The sequence below is a fragment of the Curcuma longa genome, chromosome 2, assembly GCF_044706935.1.
Source record: "Curcuma longa cultivar G26 ecotype Majalengka, Jawa Barat chromosome 2, ITB_CL_G26_1.1, whole genome shotgun sequence".
In the NCBI taxonomy this organism is placed as follows: domain Eukaryota; kingdom Viridiplantae; phylum Streptophyta; class Magnoliopsida; order Zingiberales; family Zingiberaceae; genus Curcuma; species Curcuma longa.
This window is the reverse complement of record NC_133862.1, coordinates 10,773,512-10,800,079: the sequence shown is the minus strand read 5'-3', so window position 1 is coordinate 10,800,079 and position 26,568 is coordinate 10,773,512. Positions and strand designations below refer to the sequence as shown.

The following is a 26,568-nucleotide window of genomic DNA, read 5'->3' as shown; positions in this document are numbered from 1 at the left end:
TCGGTTCCAGCAGGAAGCTCAAGTGCTTGAATCCCAGCTCGAGCACCAGGGAAGAAGAAGCCGAGGAAGAAGACAAAGGAAAGAGTAGTAGGAGCAGAAACAACACCGTTCGCTCTCGAAGAAGCAAGAGCAGTGTTGGCTCCAAACCCAGCAATTTCTGCGGCAGCAGCAGCTTTGCAAGCCCCAGCAGCCAAAAGGGAATCGCCGAGAGTGACTTGGAGACATGGGGAAGCAGACTCGGTGGTGCTAGGATTGAGAACATAGGAGGAGGGTTCGAGGAGAGTAGGTGGGTGCTTAAGCCTGGTAGCCACAAGTTGCCATTTTCAAGGGCAACCAAGGAGTTTACTCATTTTGGCAGGGTTAGGAGAGAGGAGATCAATGGTGATGACGATGACGATGATCTCTTCGAACTGAAGGATATATATGCCCAACAAGACCTCTCAGATGGCTTGCCTGTCTTTGCAACTACAGGTATTGAAGTTACCAAGAGGAAGACAACAATGTCAAGCACATCCTAGGCACTGAAACATACTTCTCTATAGATTTATGCTGTATCAATTTGTTTTACCTCTCTAATGGTAACTAAGATTTGTGTGAGCTAAGTTTTAAAGAGATCACTCTGGTGAAAAACAAAACTATAAAAGACACCCAAGCAGCTAAAGCTTTCAGATGATTACAAACATTAAAGAGATTGGGTGGTCTATGTGGATACACGAGTGTTTGTCATTACTGAACAAGTCTGAGACCAAATGATGTTTTACTATTTGAGAATCATCTAGGAGGATATAATGATGTTTCTATTGATATGAAGCATCACATATAATTTGGGTGTAGTTTTGTATAGTTTGTGTGTTCTTGAGGTGTTATGTTCTCCTAATGTCACTGTGGTTAGTGAAGTTTCATAGAGATGTAGTTAGTGTTTGCTTTTCTAACATCTGAAATTCTACTACAGATTGTTCCTCTCACAGTATCTAACAAACAAGCAAAGATGATACTTAGATATAATAAATGGGTACTCCAACCTCAAGTTTCAAGATTTTCTTCAATTATTGCTGAAACAGCTTCATGACACATAAATTGATTTTTTTGTCTATCTAAATTGTCCCATTATGCAATAGCATAAAGTTGTATTTATGGGAGTTTGTCCTCACATAAACATATTTATTATGACCCGGACCCATATATTTCTAAGACCTATCGAGGTACATTGAAGTCCTGAATTGTAACTAGCCACAAAATTGTTGAACTCAAATTGCCCTTGGCACATAATGGTAGTGAAATGTTTCTTTTACTGGCCTTAATTCCCAACAAATTCATTCGTGCATTTAGTTCCTCAAAAAAATATTACAGATAATGACAGACCTCAATATGCAACACATTGCTTTAAATAAATAATTTGATGAAGTGTTAATATTGCAACACTAATTTTGATTACATAGCAGTTATTTTTTCTCAATTGAGATAGAAAAGAGGAATTCCATCTTATACCAGTAAATCACCTTCTGCGGTTCTTTGATATACAAGGGAGGAGTGTTGTCAGCGTTGCCGTTATGGACCACTGCAGGAACTGGAATTCGACCCAGCCTACATGGACAAAGGTAAAAGAAAAAAGATTAATACTTTCTTTTATGTAGGCAAATGCTATATATACTTCTGGAATCAAAATTAAAAAAGGTATGAAAATTTTCAATCTCCTAATATTTCATTTAGAATGAACAATTTCCAGGAGCCAAATGTCAGAGAAGTCTTCACAAATACAGCAAAATTTCCTTGATTGGATCCAGCTCACAAATACAAATAATGGAGATGAATTCAAGTCAGCTAAATGAGAACACTATCAAAAATAAGTGACATGAGAACTCTGAACTTTGTTATGAAATAGAGATCTCAGTTCCATAATTTTGTCCAAGTGTCAACATTATGAGGTCATAACAAAACCAAACAGACTTACAACCAGAAATAGGTTATACACAAAATAAGGAATCTAGACGAAAGCTATGAGATTCAAAAAATAATGTGGAATCTCATTAGAGTTAGTTCAATCAAACAGTGAATGTGTGCAACCGTTTGCAGTATATGGAAGTATCAAGAAAGACCACTAGTGGTCTATATGAGTCCTACAAGCAATTGAAAAAAAGCAATATGTTTGCCCAAAAATTTTACTTATCATCGACTGAAATTCTAGAACATATACTCAAAATTTTACACAATCTGTAATTTGTTTTTTACTTTTTCATGGTTTCTTTTCTTATGTAAGGATTATTCCTGTCTTTGGAACTTGTACAAAGATAAGCAAAAACATAATTGAAGATCTTACCGAGCATGAATGCACATCATCACATCCACATAGCAACCTCCCATTGAGCATATCTGTTGCCTGAAATGCTCCTCCTCCATCACTTCTCTGAAAATGGGTTTGATATTTAAATTTCTCATTTTTGTCATATCCTTTCTTTTAGAACAGTTCTATCTACCAGATACATAGAACTCTTGTGGTCATAATAAATTCATTAAAAGCTCTAGTCAGGATGCATCAAAACCAATGCAAACTGCAAGTATAGCAACTTGACAAGCGCAGTAGATTCTAAGAAACATTTCTTGATGCACTTAATTATCAGATTATGTAGTTCAGATGATTTATGTATCTCCTTGTGATTCATGCTCAGTCGATGTCTACCATGGTGTTATCACAGTAAACAAACAAGAAGTAACTTACCTTGTAAAAATCAACAGCCACAAAGTTTGACCAACGGTTGCTAGCTGCACCATGGCATGTATTAAGCATATCAATGAGTGCCTCGGAGTTGTGCTCACATGCAAATGGCCTAACTGGTATTGAGGGGAAATAGTTAACTAGTACAAGAGATTTGCTCGTGTCATTTAGAGGAGCAGATTCAGCCCGATTGAAGCATTTCCCATCTTCCATGCCATCATTTCCATCTACAGAGTTCCACAGAAGAATATAAAGAAATTGAAGATCAAAAGTAAAGTATACAAAAGTCAATATTTTCAATATCATTTAAGGATGCTATCAGATAACCAGACGTTATCCTCAACGTAAGGTGTATTCAGGTTAAGTGCACAGAAAACAATTATAAAAAACTTCCATACAGGTATGCCCAAAAGAAGAAAGATGTGACAGAAAATGCAAAACTAAACTGGGTAACAAAGGAAACCATTCACAAAAAACAAGACAATTTTTCCAGAGAATGCACAATGCATTGTATTTTCAGGAGCTCAATCACATTTTCAAGAGGATGCTTACACTGGTTTTCCACCATGTAGTTCCACTGGTACGCTATCCCTTCTGTAGCTTGCTTGGATCTGATTGATGTAAAGACAATTAAACGCTGGTTGTTTGCAACCATGTCACTGACTAGAGGCCAGTCTTGGCCATTCTGGGGCATGTTGGAAACTGGGAACCAGTACTTCATCAATCCTGAATCGTTGAAAAGTTTTGTTAATCCATTTGGAGTCTCAACATAGTCTTCTAAGATCAATGTGACAATCTCCGATGGGTTTGCAGACAAGAATGCCTCAATTTCCCTCATAGTATCTATTGCTGGTTCCTGGACAAAAAGATGTGTCACTCACTTTTTCCTTGAGCAGAATAAACAAAATTGCAGTAGAAAATAATCTGTTATAAGCACAGCCAATTATGAGTTCATCTGTTTCAGACGACCAATTTCAAGCCACAAAAGACTAGTCCAGTTAATCTAGCATGATAAGATATAATTTAGCAATCAATTGAGTTACTAATGTGTTTGTATATGTGACACACATATGTACGACTAGAAAAAATGTATATATTTGACCAAAAGAGGAATTTGTATAATATAAAATTGACCATAGAAGCTCTTCAATGCCATCGATTATGTCTGTCAACACCTTGGAATCAAACTCATACATCATAAATTTGAATTATTCTGAGTAGTAGAAACAGATGAGCTTTCGTTTCCAAAATATCAAAGGAAAATACACAGCTATTAGCAAACACTTGCTACCCATATAATTGTTATAAACAAGTGATAAGTCACATTTTATGCAGTCAGCAATTTAGGCTAAGCAAATTACATGCCAAAGATTAACAGTAATGAAAAAGATTTCTGATCAATGTTTTAATTTGTTATGAAGTGTCATGGGAATATTAATATTTCATAAATTATTGAGCAACATTTATGTGTTTAATGTGATTTGTATTCACTGAATAACAAATGCTTTTATGGATTTTATCTTGTTCTACCATAAAAAATGTAAACAAATTTTGGAATGCAGTTGCTGTCAACAAATTTATTTGTATGAATTTGGAAAAATAAAGTTGAATTAAGTAAAACTTGATGATGATTATTAGTATGCCATTAATATATCTTTCTTCACTTTAATTATCATGCACATGTTCACTCTTTTTTTTCTTCTTAAATTAAGTTCATTTTATCTTTATTACATTTGTATTACAAATTGAAAGATGCAAAGAAATGAAACAAAGTAAACTAATAAACAGAGAATAGTTGGCTAATATAATGTCAATTTTTTATAATTCATACTTACAAAAGCAGTAAAATCACGACATTTTCCACCGTTTGAATGGCACAACCATATGTCATCTTCAAAGTCATATGTGTCTAGCATCAAAGCTCTCACACCATTCTGCGTTTAAGATTTAAAAGACAATACTGTCAAAAAAAACTAAAAAAAAATGAAACTAAAAAGACAGCAGGCAAAACATTCAAATATTATAATGAGCCCTACATTTAACTGTTCAGTAACACTGTCCTCTTGATTTGTAAATGTAACTCGTGGGACTCCAGTTCGAGACGGTTCTCCAACAATAGCAAAAGAATTGTGGGTTGTGAGAAATGCATACTTATTGAAGGGCAAGGAATTATTCTGTGTCAGGTAAACCAAAAGAAGAAACTTGTTAGCTAAAGGACATGAAATAGAACAATAGGTTCTTTTTTTGGAAGCTATTACAAGCCATGCCACTTCTATAATCCATCACTTCACTATTTAGGCACAACCAATCTATCGAAACATATCCTAGAAACATGAAAATTATCTTGAACAACAGTTTGTAGGTTACAATGAGCAAATCATAAACCAAACCAACAATCAACTAGTAGAAACATTCTATAATTAGTTTAGCAATAATTGATGGAATTAAACATACCACGATCTTGAATTCATCTGTCGCTGTATACCGGACACACCTCGAATCAGAGAGAGCGCAAGAGAAACAATACAACCCTGCTTGGCAATCACTGTCGGAAGAGCACTCCTCATGAAGCTGCACAAAATTTTTCCCCAAAGATAACTTATAATCGTTGTTGTTCTTCTTCTTCTCTAATGAAATAAATTGCACTGAGCACTTGCCACCGGAGTACAGGCAGCAAAGGGCAAAACTAAAAACAACTAGGGAAACTACACTTGCCTGGCATTCTCCATTGGAGCAGGCGATTGTACTGACGATGGAGGCCATCAAGAGGAGAAGAAGGAAATTGCTACTGAGGAGACCCATTCTCGAAGACGGTGCTGCAGATAGTTTTCGCCCTCAAAAAATGATCTTTTCCTCCCTAATATAGAAATATGGAAGGCCACTGCGGTTGAGATTAGGCAGTGTGAAGGCACAAGAAGGAGTCATACCAAACTCCACATGAGAAGCCGCAGCAAGTATTAGAAACAAAATAGGGCATCATGGAATCGGTCACCATTGCCAAGGGAAGATGAAACTCCAGATAAGGTCGATTTCGCTGCATTGAAAAAGAAATGTGGAGGACAAACGGCGTCTACCAAGCAGTCGGCAGGAATGGATGGAGACGGGTTCCTGCTCCGCAGTTTGAAGCGTCTCGGCGATGGAGCATGCGGTGAAGAATTGTTCAACTGCGACGGATGCGTGGCTGCTACCTGCTCCATGATCGTCGAGGCGATCGAAGATGGATAGCTACACGATCAATTGGCCGTTCTAAATTTTTTTTATTTGACTCTCGTCATTGCGATCGTTGACCACAGTAGAGATACGTTGAACATTATTATTATTATTATTATTATTATTATTATTATTATTATTATTATATTCGATTTTGAAATTCTGCGACTCCGCGCGTCACATCTGATCCACCGTCTATCGCACGATCCCCGATCCACCGTCCATCACACGATCGTGCGATGGATTTGACCGTGGAATGCACAATGTTCCACCTCGACCCCCGCCGTTTCCGGCGGCCCTCGCCGCGTCGTCCGGCCACCGCCGACCGCCGGCTCGGGCCCGATCGACGCGCCACTCGTTGGCGCGTCGGTCGACATCAGATTCCGGCCATATTGTAGCCGGAAACGTGGTCGGCAGTGGCGCGCACCGCTGACCAAATCGCGATCAGATTTCAATCAAATCGCGGCTGGAGATCGACCGAGGAAGGATCGCCGTCGCACGCCGGTCCTTCCTTGGCCGGTCTCCAGTCATGATTTGGTCGTAATCCAGCCACGATTTGATCGGAAACTGCGTGTGCCACTGTCGCCTGCGTTCCGACCAAATTGCGTCAGATTCCGACTACAATCCGGTCGGAATTCGACGTCGGTCTACGCGCCAGCGAGTGGCGCGTCGATTGAACCTGATTTGGTGGTCAGTGGTCGGCGGTGGCCGGATGGCGCGGCAAGGGTGGCCGGAAACGGCGGAGTCATGTCGCGCAGACTGTGTCGCAGAATATCAGTTCTGTATTATATTATTATTATTATTTAATAAAAAACAAATATGCCCACTACGAACCCTAGTGGGCCGCTTATGCTCTTTGGGTTTGGACACCAAGCAGCCCTCGTTAACCTCTCGGTTCCTGCAATCCCACTCCTCCCGGCCACTTGAATCCTCTTCCTGCAGCGGCGATCAAATTAGTAGCAGAAGTAAGCATTCTACTCTCTGCACTACCTTCAACGATTTCGCTTGTTTGATTGTATTCAGAAGTTTTTCTTATCATTCCTATGATTAGGGTTTTTGAATTTTATTCTTCGGCACTTAACATTCACCGATTTGGATTCAGGGAAGACTGTCCCTTTTTTAGAATGTGATTTTTTTGATTTTGTTTATTGACGATCTTGGGCTCCATAGCGATGGTGAAGAAGAGGAAGTCGAAGAACAAGCCGGTGGCCACCTCCTCGGCTCCTCCACCGGCTTCGAAGAGACTGAAGAAAGTAAAGAAGAGGGTGAAGAAGATGGGAGGAGGTGAGGATTCGGCTCGGCCTCCACAGTCAGAATCTGAGGTGAATTGCACTGATGCCGCACCAGCTGTGACGCCGGGAGAAAGCCCCGCGGATACTAACACTGATACTGATGGTGCACCGGAGGATAACAGGCCGCAGTCTGCCGAGAAGAGTTCAGGGTTCATCTTCATGTGTAATTCCAGGACGAAGCCCGAGTGCTACCGGTACCGTGTGTTTGGATTGCCCCCGGGCAAGGAGGAGAGTGTGGGAAAGATAAAACCTGGGACCAAGCTCTTTCTTTATGATTTTGACTTGAAGCTTCTTTATGGTGTGTACCAGGCGGTCTCTCAAGGAGCCCTGGACCTGGAACCTGATGCATTTGGAGGGAGATTTACAGCTCAGGTAACTCAAGAGTTGGATATTTCTTTTGTTATATATATGAGGGTGGTGATTGAGGTCTCATATGCCAGATAAATGTCACTCGCTTGAATGTTATCATTTACTAAGGAGCCATAGCTGATCGACAAATGAAAACTTGTGTAAAGCTGTTATCTTCTAGTTAGTAGATTGACATGCAAGTAACTCTTTCAGATGTGTCTAGGCCTTCCTCATGGTAGCTGGAGTTCAATGAATATGACAAACTAAGCAGAGACCATAATTTTCCTTCGTTCTAGAGTTACCATCCATGACGTTGAGCTATAGGGTGTTAAAGTCTCAAAACAAGTTTGTTCTGCTTCCTCAATTATATACGCTGGTTTTCTTCTATCCTTCTCTTTTTCTTTATCCTTTGAATAGCAGCTTTATCTCATAGTATCTATATTTGACAAATTTTATATTGAACCTCGCCACATTTTAAAAGACTGTTTCAAATGGCCAGCCCATTGCATAACACATAGTGGTATGCATGGCATATGCAACTGACATCAGAAAAAAAAAATTAAAATAATAGTTAAATTGATATAACCATAAAAATGAAGAACATATACATCCAATAAAGTATATTAAGCAATGAAAGCAAGTTCATAATCATGAGTTAACAAGTGATCCGTACATGCAGCAGACTCATGATTTAACTGTGCAAGAAAAACACATAGTATGATAAAGCACATAACTAAACAAATAGAATAATATATACTCAATCAACCAAGTTATAAATAAACATATAAAATCCAAGGATGTAAAGCAAGAACACGTTTAAAAAATGATCAAAAAATAAGATAGTTAGTCCCTTGTTGCAAAACTTCTACACTTCGTAGCAGTGGAAGAAGAGAAATGTGTGAAGAATTCTGCCTGAACCCAAATCTACAAAGAATTCCCCCTAAGCCCACCTAAGCCTGTTGATCATTCTACCTGGATCACTCTTTAAAACAGCCACATAAAGGGGTTTGCATATTAAGTATGTGATGTGGTCTCATGTCAAATCTTCAGAGTGTCTGCCTAGTCTGCTTTTTAGAACTGTGAACCTCACCATACAATTGGATCTCAACAATTTCAGCAAAGAGCAATGACTTGTCTAGTGAAACTTTAAATTATTCAGTTATCTTCATTTTTGCAGCTTTGAAATTAGAGGTGGGCGGGATCAGGTTTTGTTTAAGAAGAACTTGGCCAACTAGGTTGAATATGGGTTGCCGTAAAAGATCAGATCCGAAATTTGAAACTCTTAAATGTCAAAATAATCAACAATAGCTAAGCCTTATCTCACTAGGTGGGGTCAGCTAAAATGTCAAAATAATCCAAACTGAAAAATTCAATTTGATTCAGGTTATTCAGGGTTTTCACTCTTTTTTGTATTTTCTTTTGTATATTGTGTATATGATGAAATATTCAATTTGAACTGTTGCATGCATGCATATAAATTCGTGCAATCAAGTGTCGACATCAAATTAAGGATAAATCTCTCAGGGCCTGCTCTTTTTGTCAGATTGCTTAAGGCCCAACAAGGCCCTTTACTGCATTAGGTGTATGATCATCACTTATTTGGACCCTGACTAATCACACATGTTTCACTAAAACATGGATCTTATCCTGACATTGAGTAGTTTGTAAGACATAACTGGAGGAATAGACAATTTTTTTAGGTCTTTGTTATTGTGTTCAGTAGACTTTTTGTATCCCTTTGTTATTATGTACAAATGATAGAGCCAATGCTGCTACATTCCCTGTTGTTTTTCATGATTTAATGAATTAAAGTGTTATTGTGGCCTTATCCAAGTGTTTCAGTTCATATTCTGGACCAAAACCATTTTTTGCAATATGTATTTTAGTGTTTCGTGATTTTGTTTTGTGCTTTGGAACAATCATAATCTCCTAAAAGTGAGGCTTTGGAATTCCTGATTTTAGCTTTCAGAAGCCTATATCATGTTAACATTACATTTGATAGTCTGGTAAATTGATTATTTAGAAGATCTATCTCTTGTACACAGACAAGTTTTCTTGTTGCTGATAACGGTTGAGGCATTACCTACCCCCCCCCCCCCCCCCCCCCCCCCCCCCTCCTGTTTTACCTTGTAGTTTGTCATTCTTTTGATTATCATGTTCACGAGAGGTTAATTATTGGTCTTGATGTTGATTTATACTATTATTCAATTTTTAGGTGAAATTCAAGATTGATAGGGATTGCTTACCTCTTCCTGAAGCTACATTCAAACATGCCATTCAAGAGAACTATTTCTCTAAGGCCAAGTTTAGCCCAGAGCTTAATTCCAAGCAGGTTTCTGACAAGTTTCTTGTCTTGTTTCTTTCTACACTGGCATGGCCTAAGTACTTGATGATAACTTTGATGTCCTCTCTCAACTATAATGCAGGTGCATAAATTGTTGTCATTATTCCAATCTGTTCCTTCTCCACTTCAGCAGACACCTGCTTCTCAATATGTTCACAGACAGCGCTCCCCAACTCATCATTTACCTCCTCCGGATCCTTACACACCAAGCTACTCGACACATCCTACATCTTCTGAGCTGCGATACATTTCTCAAGTTTCTCCTGCCGGTGATCGATATGCAAATGCTCCAGTAATTCCACGGAATCCTCAGCATCTCCCACTATCAGCTCGGCCTGCCTCTTTTCCATATTATAGTGCACTTCCCCCTGATCCATATTATCCTGCACCTCCAGTCAATATATATTACCGGCCACCTCCAACTGAACCACGTTATCTGGGACATCAATCTCAGCCTCCATATCATGTTGCTGTACCACTTTACTATCCAGAAAATGCTATTCCAAATGCACGGTATGCAATTTAGAAACTGTATCCACGACGGTAAATGTGTATACAATTTCCTAATTTCCTGCATCTCAACTGCACTTTTAAGTTTTTCTCTGAAAACATTAACAATCGTGGCATTGCATTTTAACATCATACTTAAGAAATTGGTCACTAAATTCTTGATTTCTATCATGTATGATCCTGTCTGTATCCATTCACAACATGTAAACAAATACCATGCAGTTCTTAAGCTATTCTCTAAATAAGTTTATTGCCTTCCTCTTGCCACACTTTTTAGAACTTTTAGGTGCACCTGGCTGTTTAGAGTCTTGCCAAATGCTTCTTGGGGTACATTTAGAATACAACTCTGACTCTTGCCTGTACATTTAGAATACAACTCGGTACCAACATTTATCGTCTATTTTTCCAGTATTTGATATCAGCTTCACTTTTCTGTGTTTTGTTTTGTATCAGAATTCGTTACAGGTTAGTACCCGAGATAATTCCGGATGATCTCCCTTCCGCAAGAGAGGGAAAACTTGCTCCCCAGGCAGTTCGCAGCGGTGAGCCCTACAACCCTGACCGTGGCACCGTCCCAGCAATACAGCAGCCAGGTCATGAGGTTCCTAACCTGCAAGGATCAGCCACTTTCCCTTCACTTTATTCATTCGCAGGCGCTGTACCTTGGCATCAGTGACTTTACCCTCGGCAAATGCCTGCTGCTATCGTGTTCCCTACAGTATGAAGCACTCAGAATCCCGTTTTGTGTCTCCTTTGGAACAAACCGAGTGTACTAAACTAGTGAAATCAGTGATGTTTCAAGAACTATCTAGTCGTATTCTAAACCATAAATGTGTGACTCTTCATATTGTTCGGTTTGTCTATCGCTTCATTATGATATCTCTTGTGTTTTGTCGTAAGAGAAATGATATACTACATGAAAATGCAGTATGATACACTACATGGATGTGGGACCTAGGTCTATAGTGTATTGTGTTACGTTTTCATGTAGTGTATCATTTCTCTTTTCGTAAATAATCTTTATCCCCCATTACTACTTCAAGTTTGCCTTTTTGTTTTCCTTCTCGCTACGAGATGTTTCAGTTCGCCATGTTATTTCTGGTTGATGCTATCATGATTTAGCGATATCGGTTCATTTATATATATTTCCGGGTGAATTTTTTTATAATAATAATATCGGTTCATTTAAATTCTCTTCGTATATTATTATAAAAGAAATATTCTTTTTTATCATTTGATATTCATTGTGAACAATAAGTTGCTATAACATAAATTGAAATTTATATTAGAATAATTATAGTTTTGTAATTATTAAAAATAAAAGGCATCTTTTGATGTTTACCTTTATAAAATTTTATGCTAGTGAAAATTCCATCAGTTCATACATTATTGTACAAAAAATATTTTTCTTTACCATTTGATCTTATTCGTTATGGAAAATAATTATGTGTGATTTCATTAGCAGGGGGAGTTTTGACGTTAATTAAATATAATTCTATATTTAAATTCATAAAAACTAGCTATAACAGAATTTAATTAACTGTATCTTTCACTAATACATTCCCTGTCTTACCTTAGATATGAAAACCTACTATATAGGAATATTAAAAACAAAGAAAAAAGATTAATTAAATAAAATTCATTTATTTATCCGAATAATTAAATTTAAAAAAATTAGGAACGTACCAAAAAAATTCAAACCGTGGCTCCAACTCGATGTCTATAAAACCCTAATTTCACGCAAATTCTCCGCCTCGTCACTTTTCCTGAGGAAAAAGGTACGTTTTTTTTTCTCTCAGGTACTCTTTTGCCTATTTTTTTTTTATCCAATCTTGTTCCGTCAGATTCTGGTAGAGTTGATTTTGATCGCTTCCGATGGATCATTTTGGTGGCGCGGAATCACCCGCCCGCTCCACGTTGATCTCCCGCTTTGATTCGTTTTCGGAGTTTTGGTGCTTGTAAGCAGGTGATAGGTTTGATTGCTTACGCTTTACATAAAGAAGATTGTTTCAGTTCCGAAACGTTAGGTTTAAAGTCACTGCGTTCCTTGGATCTGAAGCTTTCTGCTTGATGAATGTGGTTGAAATGCTGGAAATCAGACTTTAATTTAGGTTTTTTTTTTCTAACTGAAGATGTCAGTTCATGTTTCCCTCCTTTTCTTTCTGCCAAGACTTTTTTTTAAATAAAAAAAATTCTGTCAAGATTTGTTCCGAAAACTTGCAATTTCCTTGACATTTTGTTTCCTCCTATTTTAAAGGTGATTTGATGAAGTGCATATTGGTGCAGTCGTAATTCCTTGTGCTCCTATTGGTCGAAATCGAAATACTTATTTTGATGGGTTTGGATCTTGATTTGTCTGTAAGATGTTTAAAAAACAAAGTAATTTGTTATACTTTGTCTGAGCTTGAGCATGTTATTTAATTCAAATCTTCAGTATCTGTTGCTTTTCCTTAAGCCCTTCAAGGTACGTAACCTTTATTTCATGTTATTTATATTAAATAATTCTTCCTCGCCCAAAGTTTGTATCTGGGCATTTAAACCAACTTTAATTTCACATTGTTTTGACTGATTATTATTTCTAGAATATAGAATAGAAATATCTGACAACTAAAGTCCTTTATACGAAGCTTATTGGTGGAAATTAGGCCAAACAAAAAACTTCTCCACGCCATTTCACATGTTTGGTGTTGCTAGACTTTGAAGTACTCTAAAACGTGTTGAACTGTTCAACAATTCTGGTAAAATCTGGCCTTATTCTTGACTAGTTCTTGAAAGGAAGGGGAGCAGATCTCAGTGGTTCTGCTATTTAAGAAGGGGTGTCATCTTCTTCTTTTGGCTGTCCTTTCTTCCACGCCTCCTTTGCTCTTCCTCCTTTGTAGTATTTTCTTTTATATCTTTTCGTTCTCTTTTTGTACCCTTAGCTGTTGGTAGGATCAGGCTAACAGCACTCTCGAAGTAATTTTCTTCAGCTATTTGTATACTGTTTTTTTATATACTTTTGCACATTTCGATTTTGTTGTTTCACTCTTTTTCCTCTGGAATACTTGCCTACATCTCAGGATTGTGTTTGTAATGTGATTGGCTGAATCAAGTGCCCCAGAACGTCATAGATCAGCTAGTTATCCGTATCTCTTCTAGATCTGATATGTTTAACTGTTTGTTTGAAACATAAAGTCTGTTGCACAAAGGAACTAGCAATTTAGTTAGGAGAGTTGGGCATGTTTTATCCATTTTTATTTTCACAGTCTTCCTGTGCCAGTTTGTGCTGTTCCATCTTCTGTTGATCTGTAATTTTTTCTATCAACAAGTGTAGCAAGTGGACTCATTCTTTGTTCATTTTAGCTGATGAAAATGTTCAGTAAGTAACTTTCTCCTGATACTAAAGATAATTTGTCTGATAAACTTCTCAATTTGTATATATTGCACTTTGTGTCTACATCCAAACTATGTCTGTGGAATTCTCATTCTATTATATTCAGGTCATTGGCACTATATGGATAATGATAATTTTTGAATTTGTTAAATAGTCGTTAGCAATTTTTGGTAGTGTATAATGTTTGTGCTCTTGTGGCTCCAAAAACCAAATCATTTAGATGGCTTTCTTTTGACTTAGCAGGTTTTAAGTTATCGATCCTCTATTTGTTTAAGCATAGCTTAATCCTTAGATTGTTTTTAATTAGGTTTCATCTTGCTCAAATGTATTCCTGAGAAGTATGTGGGCATTTTTCTGAATCACCTTACTGCAGGTATCCAAAGTACATTCTAGTACAGAAACATGGTTAAGATATGCTGCATCGGTGCTGGCTATGTCGGTGGACCGACCATGGCTGTGATTGCCCTCAAGTGCCCATCCATTGAGGTGGTTGTCGTTGATATTTCTGTGAGCCGCATTGCAGCATGGAACAGTGATCATCTTCCTATTTATGAGCCAGGCCTTGATGAGGTTGTCAAGCAGTGCCGTGGAAGGAATCTTTTCTTCAGCAGCAATGTCGAACAACATGTCGCCGAAGCCGACATCATCTTTGTCTCTGTGAACACCCCCACCAAGACTCGTGGCCTTGGAGCAGGAAAGGCTGCTGACCTGACCTACTGGGAAAGTGCTGCTCGGATGATTGCCAATGTTTCAAAGACTGACAAAATTGTGGTTGAAAAATCCACAGTTCCAGTCAAGACTGCAGAGGCCATTGAGAAGATTTTGACACACAACAGCAATGGAATCAACTACCAGATCCTCTCCAACCCTGAGTTTCTGGCAGAGGGTACTGCTATCCAGGATCTGTTCATGCCTGATCGGGTTCTCATCGGTGGCCGGGAGACTCCAGAGGGCCGCAAGGCTGTTCAAGCCTTGAAAGAAGTTTATGCACATTGGGTACCGGAGGATCGTATCATAACAACCAACTTGTGGTCTGCAGAGCTCTCAAAACTCGCAGCCAATGCCTTCTTAGCGCAGAGGATCTCCTCCATTAACGCGATTTCTGCACTCTGCGAGGCTACCGGAGCTAATGTTTCTGAGGTGGCTTATGCCGTTGGCAAAGATGCGAGGATCGGACCCAAATTCCTGAATGCTAGTGTTGGTTTTGGAGGATCCTGCTTCCAGAAAGATATTCTTAATCTTGTCTATATCTGTGAATGCAATGGTCTACCGGAGGTGGCCAATTACTGGAGGCAGGTCATCAAGATCAATGACTACCAGAAGAGTCGTTTTGTAAATCGCATTGTCTCTTCCATGTTCAACACTGTTGCAGGGAAGAAGATTGCTGTTCTTGGATTTGCTTTCAAGAAGAACACTGGAGACACAAGGGAGGCCCCTGCCATTGATGTCTGCAAGGGTCTCTTAGGAGACAAGGCCAAGATAAGCATTTACGACCCCCAGGTGACAGAGGACCAGATCCAACGAGACATTGCAATGAGCAAGTTCGATTGGGATCACCCGGTGCACCTTCAACCGACGAGCCCAACTGCCGTTAAGCAGGTGAGTGTTGCCTGGGATGCCTACGAGGCTGCCAAGGGGGCGCATGGTGTTTGCATCCTCACCGAATGGGATGAGTTCAAGGAGTTGGATTACCAGAAGATCTACGACAGCATGCAGAAGCCAGCCTTCGTTTTCGATGGCCGTAACGTGGTCGACCCACACAAGCTCCGGGAGATTGGGTTCATCGTCTACTCGATCGGAAAACCGCTGGATCCGTGGCTCAAAGACATGCCTGCTGTTGTCTAATGGAGGAACTCAGTTTGGGAGGGAATAACAATTGCATGCATGATGGAAGGAGGAAACTTAAAGACTTCTCCAGGATTTTTTATCTTGAGGCCTTGGCCATATCTCTTCTTGTTTGAAGCTTATAGTTTTGTATGCATGTTCTTGCTCATGTTTGAATGATGAATCAATCCAAAAGATTCATTTTATACGTCTTTTTCTGTCCAAGGAACTATCTATCTATCTATCTATCAAAACAAGTAAACTATTTGATAATACCATCTTGAAAAGAATAACTTCCAAATGATCCTGCCTACAATATTTCATGTAAATAACAATGCCAGAAGCCTCATGAGTTCCCAAAATCTACAATCTCTGCTGCTGTTCAGATAATCACAAGGAAAGCAGTGTGTGTGTGCTAGTGCTTCAATTCTCATCAGAATTGGAGACGAAGATATCGGCTGGGGTGCCAGTGCAGTCATAATGGCTGCTGCCTTTGGCTTTGAATCTGGGACGATTCTCTTGACAGTTTTGATCGAGATAGATCACTATCACAGTAATGTCGTCGTGAATGTGTCGCCTTACACCTTTCTCAATCTTCTTGATATCGCCGTATCCTCATCTCCCTCTTCCTCGCGGCCTCATTCATGGCGGCACAAACCAGTCTCTTCGCAATCCCCTGCAAGTGTGATCAATGAACATCGGTAGCATTGAAGAACAAACTCAATGTTGATTGCTTACTGCTCTGGGGTTCTTGAATACGATATCGACTGCAGTTTCATCGCTCAGCTGCTCCCAGAGCCCGTCCGATGCAAATATGAGAAACAAGTCGTGCGGAGTAAGCTTGCGAATCTGAATTGAGGGGTCGGAAGTGATGACAGGTCTCTTCAATGGAAGAGGTGCTACGAACTGCTGGAACAAGGGATCTCTGCTGAACCCTGGTTTCTTGAGGTAGATATCCCCGATAGACCTTGAAACCTGAGAAGATCAGAACTTTGTTAAGCATTTGAGGCAAGGATTGAAGAAGGGAAGCATTTGAGGCGAGATTGTCACCTGAATGATTCCTTTGACTCGCCAGACGCCGCGGGTGTGGACGACGATCTGCTTGTCGTCGGGATGCAGCTCGGCGAGCTCCTTTCTCACTTCCTCCACGGCGACGTTGTGGTCGGTGGAGAGCCGCTCGGCGACTACGGCCTTCCTGCTCGTGGCCCGGCGGCCGAGGACGGCGCGGGAATCTCCCAGGTTGGCCACGAAGAGGGTGTCGCCGGTGATGGCGCCGACGAGGCAGCAGGATCCGACCGACGCGATCTGCGGTCGCGACGACCAAGACCGCTTCACCAGGTGCGTGAATTCCTCCTCCGTCGCGTCGAATGCCTTCTTGATCACCTCCGCCGATACGCCCCCTTGCTCCGAAGCGAACCCTAAAAAAGGCAGGCCCTAGCTATAGTTAGAACAGATCGAGATCGGATTTTGAAGGCGAATTGGATCTGAGAGAGGAGGGCGGAGGGGAGTACGATCGAGATGGGGGAAGAGGCGGTTGCTGACGAAGCGAGACGCCTCGGGGCCGCCGTGGCCGTCGTAGACGCCGACGAAGGTAGCGGAAGGGGAGGTCAGCACCTGGCCCTGGTCCTCGAGGGAGTTGTTCGCTTGCACGACGGCGATCGAGAACTCGCCGGATGCGTGCGGCTTAAGGTCCATATGCCACATCAAGCCATCTCCTCCGCCAAGCCTCCCGAAGCACCGCTCCAGCGGTCTCAAGAAAGAGCGCATCATCTCCGCCTCCGCCGCCGCCGCCGGACAATCTCGATAACTCTAAAGCTCGGAGATTTCTTCCCTTCGCCGCTCCAAACCACCAATTCCGGTGCCCTTTCTTCACCGCCGACCTCGCCGGATCCAAAGCAACGGCGAACTCACCAAAGGTCGAATCTTTCTTCACCTCCGCGCGATCTAACGGCGATAACAGGCTCTTCCAATCTCTATGGAACGGGGAAGAAAGGTGAGGTGCGCCGAAGCCGACGAGAAGTTTGCGTAGCTAACGCGTAAAGAAGCGAAGACTTTATACAGCTTTGTGTAGGCGGTCAATTGCGGTTGTTGATGATCAATGACGTGTTACCTACGAGGATTTCGGGCGACGAAGAATTAGAAGAAAAAAAAGTCAAGAACATGCGCAGTCAACTCAAGAACAGGCTATTTATGGTCATTTCCTTTTTCGGTACTGTTTCAGATCTTTGCTGGAAATGAACAGAAAAGAAAACAAACATGAGGATCGAGACCCAATAATAAATAAATTCCTTTTCCAAAAATTTCATTTCACTCCCATATGTTATCTATTTTCAATTTACCTCCATATTGTAAATATAAAATTTCTCAGATTTACAAGGAGCAAAAACAAAAATTCACTTTTCAAGCACAAATGGAGTTTAACAATTGCGGCTAAGAATGTTAGGACAGATTTGATAGTGGCATAAGATTTGTCCTTATCCTGGTGAACCTTTAGATATTGTGATCTAATCTACAAGAAGATGTTGTCGTGTAAAGTCAACGCTGCTTTAATGGAAGATTCGAAGGTGGCTTACATGCTTTGTGTAGATGTGCTCTGTGTCCACTGAATTCTCGACCATAACAGAGAAAGGGCCCCATTGGCATTTGAATCACACAAAGGAGGGAGAGGACTCAAGTTCAACACAATCACGCAACATGACCCGATCCGGCTCGACTAGACTCGGATCATGTTCAACAGTCTATCGAGAGCCACTCGGCTAGAGGATCATATCGAGAACATCACAAACAAGTTCTTGACAAGATGACCTCAGGCTAGTAACATAATGTTAAGCTTAACTTATCAATCAGGTAAATCATTTGGAGGTTTTGAAAAACCTTGAACAGTCTCCCGACTCCAGATATTCAGATTCTGTAAGCATATTGTCGAAAGGAAATCAAACCGAATTATGATTCGATGTTGGCTATTTCGTGAAACTTCCTTGCAAATGTTGCAGCAACAAGTAGGGGGAAGGCAATAGTTGCATCGCAGTGAACCTGTTTGATTTCAGTAGAAAGAAGATTAGGATTTGATTCAGAAACTTTTACATTCAGTTAATGTTAAAGAAGAAACAAAGTGGTTCATTCAAAGAGCCAAACCACAAACTAAAATGCAAATGAAATGTTAGCTTATTAATGATTCATTCAATGCCTTAAAACATAAACCGAAATGCATACATCTTAGTTCATAACAGTATCGTAAACTTGAGTGACATTAACTCATTAGGACTCTGCTATACATTCAACAACTGTAGGCAGTACTCCCTCAATCATCTCATTGGTTGGAACCTTTTTTTTTCACAATCTTGAGTCATACTAGAGTTTTGGTCTTTAGTTGAAACGATACTGTTTTATTATTGTACCGACATTCTGATGCTAAAAGAGGAAGGAGATGAAACACAGGAAGTTGAATATATCATTTATCATTTACATGAGATACTGAGAATCTCGATATGACAGCATCATATATAAGATGCCCCTTTCACTTTAACCAAGCAACATGCTTATCACTGAGTGCCACCTAATTACCATAAACATACTAGTCAAGCAACTCCGTGATCTTCTACGAGGACGTTAATCTAGCTAGGAATTTGCCATCAATTATACTATTTCACATATTTTTCACCTTTAAGTCATTAGCTCAAGATTTGAACGAACCAACAGTGAGGAAATAAATAAACAGTCATTAAAGCATGCAGAAAATAAGTAACGTTAGAGCAATTAACACAAGCAAAGGCACAGAAACCTGAAAAAAAAAGAGCAAAAGTTGCAGACTGGAATCTACTACATCTATCAAAAAGAGAAGCTGAATCACTACTTAGAAAGTAATAAGGGAGAAGGAACAATCACATACTTTAATTGTTTTAGCAGAACCTCTTATTTTTCCCCATGAGATTGCCTCGTCAGGCTGAGCACCTGAATCACTTCCATCAAATTCTTGTGCAGTGTTGATATAAACAGCATAATCTGCTCCATTACGGAACATGTTGGCATTGCAGATATGATGCTTTGGGAGGCCCCCACCAAGAATAATGATTCCAGTCTTTCTCGGACCCACATGTACGGCTTCTCCGTTCATAGCTCGGATGTCTGCAGTCTGAAATGTCAACAATCAAGATGTAAAGAAGAAAAAAGTAGCTAAGTTCAGAAGAATTCTCACCTTGCACAATATCTATAAGCAAACCAGGATTCCGGACTGAATGACAGTACAACATATCCCCCAGTGATCCATCAGTCAATGCCGGACAATAGACAGAAACACCATTCTACTCAAGTTACAGATAGTTTAGTGATTCAAGTACCAAAAATTATGAATAAAGAGAGAAATATTGTATTTTCTGTATGTAACTAGGACTATATTCAAGTAAAGATTCTATGGTTTTGCCTTTTTACAGACACCTTGGATGTTTATTGTACAACCATCTTTTAGTGAAATGTTGCTCACTCAAGAAAGATTAGTTTATAGATGAGAGTGTTGGACAATTTGACAAATGCACATACAACATCAAAATAACAAAGATGAGGATGCAAAGATAGGTTTGTGGAGTTACCTGAAAAGATAAAGTCCAAAATAAGATTGATTGTTAAATCTAGCATTAAGTTTAAATGTTCTCAAATCAAATCTAGCATGACCTCACATTTATAACAAATCTATACACGTACTTACAACTTTGTAACAAGATCTAGTATATTTTCATTTTAACACTACATTTTTATGGGTTATATACATCACGTCAATAATGATTGAATAATTTTAATATAACTTAATTGCAACAGATTTGTTATAAAATCAATAACTTGTGCATAAATTTGTTAAAGATAAAAAAAAGTTAGTTCTATATTCATTGAAAACTCAAAAAAAAAATGTAATAAATTTAGCAATCAATATGACAAAATCAGAGGGAATATGTCAAGATGATATGCTAATGTTTCAACAACTAATAAATTTTATAGTGGGACAAGCAGAATCATTTAAGGTTGGAGGTGTAAAGGGTAGAGGGATACCAAAAGAAAAATATTCACTGTGATTAGAAATGATTAAGAAATTTGAATGTTACTATGATAACCATGTGTAAAGTTAAATGGAGGGATAAGATCCACAGTTGACTCAAAAAGTTGGAGGAACACAGCTTGATGAGGAAATTCTCTATTTATCCTAAAAGTGATTGCTAGGAAATCTTTGATGTGATCGTCTATATCCTCAATCATGATCTCGTCTCTTCTTCCTAAGAGCTACAGCCACTCAACCTCTGACATGAAGCTAAATTCTTGAACTCTAATCGAAGCTACAGAGTCCCCATAGAGATCTGACTAGGCTAGCCATAGGCAAAAATTATCTATGCTAATTAGTGAATCAGTAGTCAATCAACCTTAAAACAATTGATTTTAGACAAAAGGAAGTCGAAAATAACTTGTACTACCTTGTATGCCCAGTGAAGGTACGAATTTTCATCATTAATTTCTTTGCCAAGACGAGCAATCACTTTTGAAGGAGTCCATACTACATTCTGCTACCATACACATAAGCTTCTGTCAGAGAATACACATTTCAAGTGACATTTAAATGAAATTCTTTAAGTGATTAATCCTATTGCTACCTCTGTAGTCTGTTCAAGTAACATTTGGTCCAGAATTGGCATAATCCAATCCTCAAATTTGCAGTAATTGTCATTAGGCACCAACAAGTTTCCAATTCGATTCAATCCATTGGAACGTAGATGAGCCCCTGGCAAAGAGAAGTCACCCTTATAAGTTGGGGCGAGACACTTGATTATGTCTTCTTCTATGCCACCAGCAGTTGTCACCAAAACTTCAACCTAGACATAGCACAAGATTATCAATCAAGACATGGGGAAAAATCTTCTAAGAAAAAAGATGCCTTTGAGGATTTGAGAAACTAAAGCATTTGGCTGAAGAATCCTTTAGAATGGCAATGATAATGGCACTCTTTCTTGTGCAAGAAAGGAAATCAGATATTTTTCTTCCTATTCCTCTCATGAGTTTCTACCTACCAAACACACTCAATATACTTAATGAAGATTCTCTGTAGTTATTTTGTGGAGTTGGTGTTTCACATTTAATTATTCGAGTATAATATGGTTCCATGGAAATTCTTTACCATCAAAAGAATCCCCTCTAAGAGGTTCTGATTCTAATGAAAATCTCTCTCTTCCTAATTTTTCTGTTAGTCTAAATGCCCATAGAACCATCAAAGCAAATATGCGAAGCAGCAATAGGAAACAATAGATACACAAAGTACATAGAAAGAGTGTATATTGTTAAAAAGATAAAAGAAAAATGCTACTATTCAGAATAAACTAATAAATGATAAAATAAGAGAAACTATGTTCAGTAGAATAGCAGTGCTAATAGATAACAAACACATTTTGTAATTAGACAAGTTGAAATGTCAGAGTTGAAGGGGTGAGGGATAGCGGGAGATAAAAGAAACTCCAGTTAACATAGTAAAAAATGAATTACGATATTCAAACATGACGAATGGTGTATCCTCGAGTAGAGTAATGGATGAATAAGATCCATGAAGTCAACTTCAAATAGTTGTAACTAACACATCTTGTCACTATTTCTCTGTGGCAATAAAAGCAAAACTACAGAACACGACAATAATTATAGCAAACACTGATTGCTTGCATCTTTTCAGTATACCGAAGTTTGCAAGAAAGAAAAGAACTAGTCGTTTGTGGATTCTGAATCACAACTCATAATATAACCGGATAGTTCCAAAAATATAACTGTTATTTTCAACAAGATGGTCCTTTTTTTCATAAAAAAAGGGGGAAAATTACCATGTGGTGCTGCACAAGAAATCGGATGATCTCCCTAATTCCAGAAGATACAAGGTTCGAAGTGAATCCTAGAAAAATTTTGCACCCCACCGATTCCCTGTATGCAGGATTCCGCTCTTCTTCACTACAATCTTCCGTGGGCGCTTCATGGAAGAGCCTCCAATCTATCTTCCTTAGCGCCCCCAATAAAGGGGTTGAAATAATTAGTAAAGATAGCGACGTCCAAACAATTGCCTTTTTAAAAAAATCTACTCCACGGATCGGAAAGATAGGCAGATCCGACGAGGCTCACCATCTCGTTGACGACCTCGATGGCGTCTCCGAGGTTGGAGGCTTGAAACCCGGTGCTGGACAAGGATCCGAGGAGACTGAGGAGGTCCAACCCCTGGTTGAAGTCGTAGCCGGCGATCTTGGGGAATCGCTTCTCCTCCAAGGATATGGATGGCTTGAACAACACCGACCGCACCGATTCAAGGGTCTCCCGGTCCCGCTGCTCCCCTCCGGAGCCGCCGCCGCCCTCCATTTCCTCCTGAGACTATCGCCGTCTCGCCGACTAGCAAGGAGAGAGAGCTGCTCCACGAATCTTTCACGAGCGCTCGCCCTTGTAGTGCTTAATGGATGAGGATTCCATATCTCAGCCCGACCCGGTCCGGCCGGATCGGTCAGTGAAACCCGAAATTACATTTAACTAATCGGGTTCGGATTCTAATAAAATGATGACAACCCGTTTGCGTCCTTTATTATGCGAAACAAACCTCGACAACTTCCGCCGTCCCTTTGCCTTGTTGCCTTCGCCGCCGCCGCCGCCGCCGTGCTCCGCCCTCTCTCTTCCCTCCCTCCGCCCTTCTCCGCCTGCCAACTCGAAGGAGACTCTCCAGACGACAGCACCATCATCTTTTCGACGCTACCAAATAAGAAGACAGGAGGAGAAAAAAAAATGTCGTTCTGCCATGCCCGCGACTTCCTCTTCTGTGGCATGTGCGGCACCCTCCTCAAATTCGAGTCCCTCCACTTTGCCCAATGCCCTCTCTGCGGATTCAAGCGCAACGTCAGTGGTAAACTCGGTTCATCAACTCATTCAGATTCGAATATGATCGAAAACCTGCAATATTGTTGTTTGCTTCACGCTTTATAATAAGACCACAAAAATTTGAAATTCCTGAGTTTGGTTTGTTCATGCCCATCTCATTCATATGCTCCTATTATTACTGATGCAAAGTAGTAATTTGATTAAGAGGTGCCTCATATGATTAGTAGTTAATATTTGCAACGTTGCGTTGCAGTTATCTCATTGATTGAGTGATCTCTGAAACTTTAGTAGGTTTAGGAGAATGTCAACCATCACTCTGGGAATATTGGATTTACTTCTATGACTGTAAGTTAATTGATTGGAGGTGCATTTCTCTCTGACCCTTTGCACTAGTAGGGGTGTGATTGTAATTCTTACTTCTTGGTATTGTATTCAGATGGCTGTCTTCCGTTTTCTTATGACTGGTGTTAATTTTTTGGAGTTGTATTCATGTTGGATGTATCTAAATAGAGATAATATTATCTAAATGTAGCATTGATTGAAAGATTATTCTACAGAGATTGAAGGGAAAGAAACAAGATACACTATTACAGCTGAGGTAATTCTCATAGGCTATAATTCTATATCACTGAGGGAGCTTCATTTTGCTAGCAAGCATGCAGTTAAGCTTGCTGTTCTTTGTCCTGTTACGATATGTGATTCTCGGTACTTTTGTATCTTATCCATCTACTTAAAGGGCATGCCATAAATTGTTCTACTTGGTTTCCGGTGATATTTAGAGATTCTTCCAATTTTACTATTATGACTGGATAGAAATTTTCTTATGCAAGTGTGACATACTTGTTTCCTCTACTATCCGACAACAAATAGTTAGGACAAACACACTATGATGATGATGATGGTGATGCTCGTTTCTTTTACCAAGCGAACATTATTTGAATAAAATTGATTTTCATTTCAAGAGAATATGAAAACCATAGCTTTACCTCAAAAAAGTTAAAGCTGTTTTACAAGATGCAGCCTAAGACTTCGGTTACAGGAACACAGAGCACGCAGAGTATGGTCCTTCAACATGTTTGTTCAATTTTAGAGCTTTTGTTGAGTTGTGGAACAAACTTTGCATAACCAATCATTCAGCTACTTTTTATTTTATTTTCATGTTTACTGGACTTTAAGTTTTGCTCCATTAAATCCAAACATACTTGTTATCCTCTCAAACATGAAACGATATCCAATATCTATCCAATCTTTTGAGACAACTCCATACCCTGCCATCTCATATACATATCAAATGCTAAGACCTTGTTTTAATCATTTGTTGATATTGCGTAAACTTCTAGTTCTATAGCAAATGTTTTTCTTATCTTTGAATTAATCAGTAGGCTTAAGATTAATGGTCAAAATTATGGCAAGTAATTCCAGCCTTGATCAAGGCCAATGAGACTGAAGAGAGTTATCCACATATGACGTACTGACACCATTGCAACCATTTACCTTGGTTTTTCTAAGTCAATAAGATCCTATGTTTGCTAAGCTCCACCTTCTCATTGCAAGTGCACTTTTAAAGAAGTGAAATCAATCTGAAAGATGGAAACCCCATGTGTCTGGGTTTGTTGGCTACTCTTCAATTGTTGATACAATCTGGTTGGAGATTGCGGGGATCATCTTTGTCTAAATGGTCTTGCTCTCACCAGGCTCTAATGGAGCTTCCTTTCATTTCACACAGTTTAACTTTCACACAGATCATTCAATCATTGAATATCTACCTATTCCACAAATTTTATAATATTTTTTTCCACATTACTCTTGACTTTTTCAATTTTCTCCCTCATTCCTTCAACTAAGCCACATTACTCTTGGTTTTTGATTCACTGTCAGCACACTAAAGGAAATGAACTTGGTCACACCTTTTATTGTTTGAACAAGGAATCCTCTACCATTTGGTCTTTAAATGCAAGTTTGCTGTGTTTGGATGGAAGAAGCTATTTTCCTTCAACAATTGCATTCCACACTGCTTCAAAGATGCTTAGATCAATCATTGTCCAACTCAATTCTCTAATTCCTCCATAAGATCGATGGAGGCATCCATTTGAATGCTTTTGTTTGTCTCTTGGAGAGTAATAGATTATTTTGGCCAATGTGCTTGACAACCTTTAGCAGTCTTCATTTGTTGATTAACACAGCCCTTATGCACAACCAACTCCTCTAAACATTGTTGGCAAAATCTATCTACTTTATCAATTTAACTATTGGTCTTAATAAGTTAACCCCAAAACAATTAAAATTAACACTGTGATAATAATTATTGTACATGTACCGAATACATTAATAGCATATCACTGGGTAGGCATTTTGTCTTCCTTTTCCTTAATTTTGGCCAATTTAACTGTTTTTCTTTTTAAAACAAAATCTTTAGGATATGAGAAGGGAGCTGAAGCTTGAACCTTTTGTAGTCCTTGAGAATGCACCTGCTGATGAAGAAGCTGTCAAAAGGGCAGTCGTAAGTATCTCACACATTGTTACCGAAAAGTATTTAACTACTTCATCAATTGCCAACTTAACTCATAGTTCACTTTGGTATCAGGTTAACGAAGAATGTCCACAGTGTCATCATCCACAACTTGAATACTATACCAAACAGGTATTTTGAATCCTATTTCTTGTAGCCTCTTATGATCATCCTTCAACTTGTTATCTATTTTCTGAACATGTCTCTACTCACCAAGCCTATAATAATTTGAGGCTAAAATATGTTTGCATTCATGCTCCTGAAACATTGTCATGTGAATTTGCAGTTACGTTCGGCCGATGAAGGACAGACAGTCTTTTACGAGTGTCCACAGTGTCAACACAAGTTCTCCATCAACACATAGCATGCCATCGATGTAGTTCTATGGCTTACTTTGATGTCAAAGAGGAATTTGTATGTTTTCGAGTAACTGGCATGCTACTTGCCATTGCAATCTCATATTATCCAAAAAGAACTTAATATGTTGAATGCTACTGCTCTTTGATAATTGTTTCTTGATTCCTTTAAAATTATTTAATCCAACTAAAGTGAGTAATCAATCATATTGTTGTC

General features: G+C 39.3%; 5 protein-coding genes and 1 pseudogene across 6 annotated transcripts; 3 read left to right on the top strand and 3 right to left on the bottom strand.

Moving 5' to 3' along the window:
- Positions 1 to 1,299: 1,299 nt before the first annotated feature.
- LOC141821300 (PI-PLC X domain-containing protein At5g67130) lies at positions 1,300 to 5,729 on the bottom strand. The gene is made up of 8 exons (XM_074708710.1): positions 5,429 to 5,729; positions 5,168 to 5,284; positions 4,750 to 4,887; positions 4,549 to 4,647; positions 3,266 to 3,569; positions 2,717 to 2,940; positions 2,318 to 2,404; positions 1,300 to 1,584 (listed from the first exon to the last, which is right to left on the bottom strand). The coding sequence occupies exons 1-8, from the start codon at positions 5,513 to 5,515 to the stop codon at positions 1,549 to 1,551; spliced, it is 1,092 nt and encodes a 363-aa protein (XP_074564811.1). The 5' UTR covers positions 5,516 to 5,729; the 3' UTR covers positions 1,300 to 1,548.
- Positions 5,730 to 6,635: 906 nt separating this feature from the next.
- Positions 6,636 to 11,294, top strand: LOC141821593 (uncharacterized). The gene is made up of 6 exons (XM_074708972.1): positions 6,636 to 6,705; positions 6,763 to 6,888; positions 7,094 to 7,587; positions 9,779 to 9,895; positions 9,990 to 10,420; positions 10,871 to 11,294. The coding sequence occupies exons 1-6, from the start codon at positions 6,636 to 6,638 to the stop codon at positions 11,091 to 11,093; spliced, it is 1,461 nt and encodes a 486-aa protein (XP_074565073.1). The 3' UTR covers positions 11,094 to 11,294.
- Positions 11,295 to 13,269: 1,975 nt separating this feature from the next.
- On the top strand, positions 13,270 to 15,813 carry LOC141821901 (UDP-glucose 6-dehydrogenase 5-like). Its single transcript, XM_074709281.1, has 2 exons — positions 13,270 to 13,372; positions 14,164 to 15,813. The coding sequence occupies exon 2, from the start codon at positions 14,193 to 14,195 to the stop codon at positions 15,633 to 15,635; it is 1,443 nt and encodes a 480-aa protein (XP_074565382.1). The 5' UTR covers positions 13,270 to 13,372; positions 14,164 to 14,192; the 3' UTR covers positions 15,636 to 15,813.
- Positions 15,814 to 15,894: 81 nt separating this feature from the next.
- On the bottom strand, positions 15,895 to 17,646 carry LOC141821903 (putative protein phosphatase 2C 78; annotated as a pseudogene).
- Positions 17,647 to 18,231: 585 nt separating this feature from the next.
- LOC141821902 (deoxyhypusine synthase) lies at positions 18,232 to 23,011 on the bottom strand. 2 transcript variants are annotated; one of them, XM_074709282.1, is made up of 7 exons: positions 22,749 to 23,011; positions 22,457 to 22,624; positions 21,248 to 21,466; positions 21,071 to 21,157; positions 19,810 to 19,915; positions 19,504 to 19,739; positions 18,232 to 18,647 (listed from the first exon to the last, which is right to left on the bottom strand). In XM_074709282.1, exons 1-7 carry the CDS (start codon positions 22,977 to 22,979, stop codon positions 18,558 to 18,560), a joined length of 1,137 nt encoding a protein of 378 aa, XP_074565383.1. In that variant the 5' UTR covers positions 22,980 to 23,011; the 3' UTR covers positions 18,232 to 18,557. The 2 variants fall into 2 exon arrangements, with proteins under 2 accessions (XP_074565383.1, XP_074565384.1); XM_074709283.1 differs by having other exon boundaries at positions 22,457 to 22,628; positions 22,749 to 22,794.
- Positions 23,012 to 23,272: 261 nt separating this feature from the next.
- Positions 23,273 to 26,485, top strand: LOC141821904 (DNA-directed RNA polymerase I subunit RPA12-like). Its single transcript, XM_074709284.1, has 5 exons — positions 23,273 to 23,511; positions 24,044 to 24,084; positions 25,903 to 25,986; positions 26,071 to 26,127; positions 26,282 to 26,485. Exons 1-5 carry the CDS (start codon positions 23,394 to 23,396, stop codon positions 26,357 to 26,359), a joined length of 378 nt encoding a protein of 125 aa, XP_074565385.1. The 5' UTR covers positions 23,273 to 23,393; the 3' UTR covers positions 26,360 to 26,485.
- Positions 26,486 to 26,568: the final 83 nt, after the last annotated feature.

Excerpts from the sequence above, each read along its gene's own strand:
- LOC141821300 (XM_074708710.1), bottom strand. The coding sequence starts at position 5,515 with ATGGGTCTCCTCAGTAGCAATTTCCTTCTTCTCCTCTTGATGGCCTCC. Across the intron at positions 4,888-5,167 it reads CAGATGAATTCAAGATCGTG|AATAATTCCTTGCCCTTCAA; the intron begins GTATGTTTAATT and ends TACCTGACACAG. Across the intron at positions 2,941-3,265 it reads CTACATGGTGGAAAACCAGT|ATGGAAATGATGGCATGGAA; the intron begins GTAAGCATCCTC and ends GGAACTCTGTAG.
- LOC141821593 (XM_074708972.1), top strand. The coding sequence starts at position 6,636 with ATGGCGCGGCAAGGGTGGCCGGAAACGGCGGAGTCATGTCGCGCAGAC. Across the intron at positions 6,889-7,093 it reads CGATCAAATTAGTAGCAGAA|CGATGGTGAAGAAGAGGAAG; the intron begins GTAAGCATTCTA and ends TGGGCTCCATAG. Across the intron at positions 7,588-9,778 it reads GAGGGAGATTTACAGCTCAG|GTGAAATTCAAGATTGATAG; the intron begins GTAACTCAAGAG and ends TTCAATTTTTAG.
- LOC141821901 (XM_074709281.1), top strand. The coding sequence starts at position 14,193 with ATGGTTAAGATATGCTGCATCGGTGCTGGCTATGTCGGTGGACCGACC.
- LOC141821902 (XM_074709282.1), bottom strand. The coding sequence starts at position 22,979 with ATGGAGGGCGGCGGCGGCTCCGGAGGGGAGCAGCGGGACCGGGAGACC. Across the intron at positions 22,625-22,748 it reads TCGAGGTCGTCAACGAGATG|ATAGATTGGAGGCTCTTCCA; the intron begins GTGAGCCTCGTC and ends GCGCTAAGGAAG. Across the intron at positions 19,740-19,809 it reads GCTTATAGATATTGTGCAAG|ACATCCGAGCTATGAACGGA; the intron begins GTGAGAATTCTT and ends TTCAGACTGCAG.
- LOC141821904 (XM_074709284.1), top strand. The coding sequence starts at position 23,394 with ATGTCGTTCTGCCATGCCCGCGACTTCCTCTTCTGTGGCATGTGCGGC. Across the intron at positions 24,085-25,902 it reads GATACACTATTACAGCTGAG|GATATGAGAAGGGAGCTGAA; the intron begins GTAATTCTCATA and ends CAAAATCTTTAG. Across the intron at positions 26,128-26,281 it reads TTGAATACTATACCAAACAG|TTACGTTCGGCCGATGAAGG; the intron begins GTATTTTGAATC and ends GTGAATTTGCAG.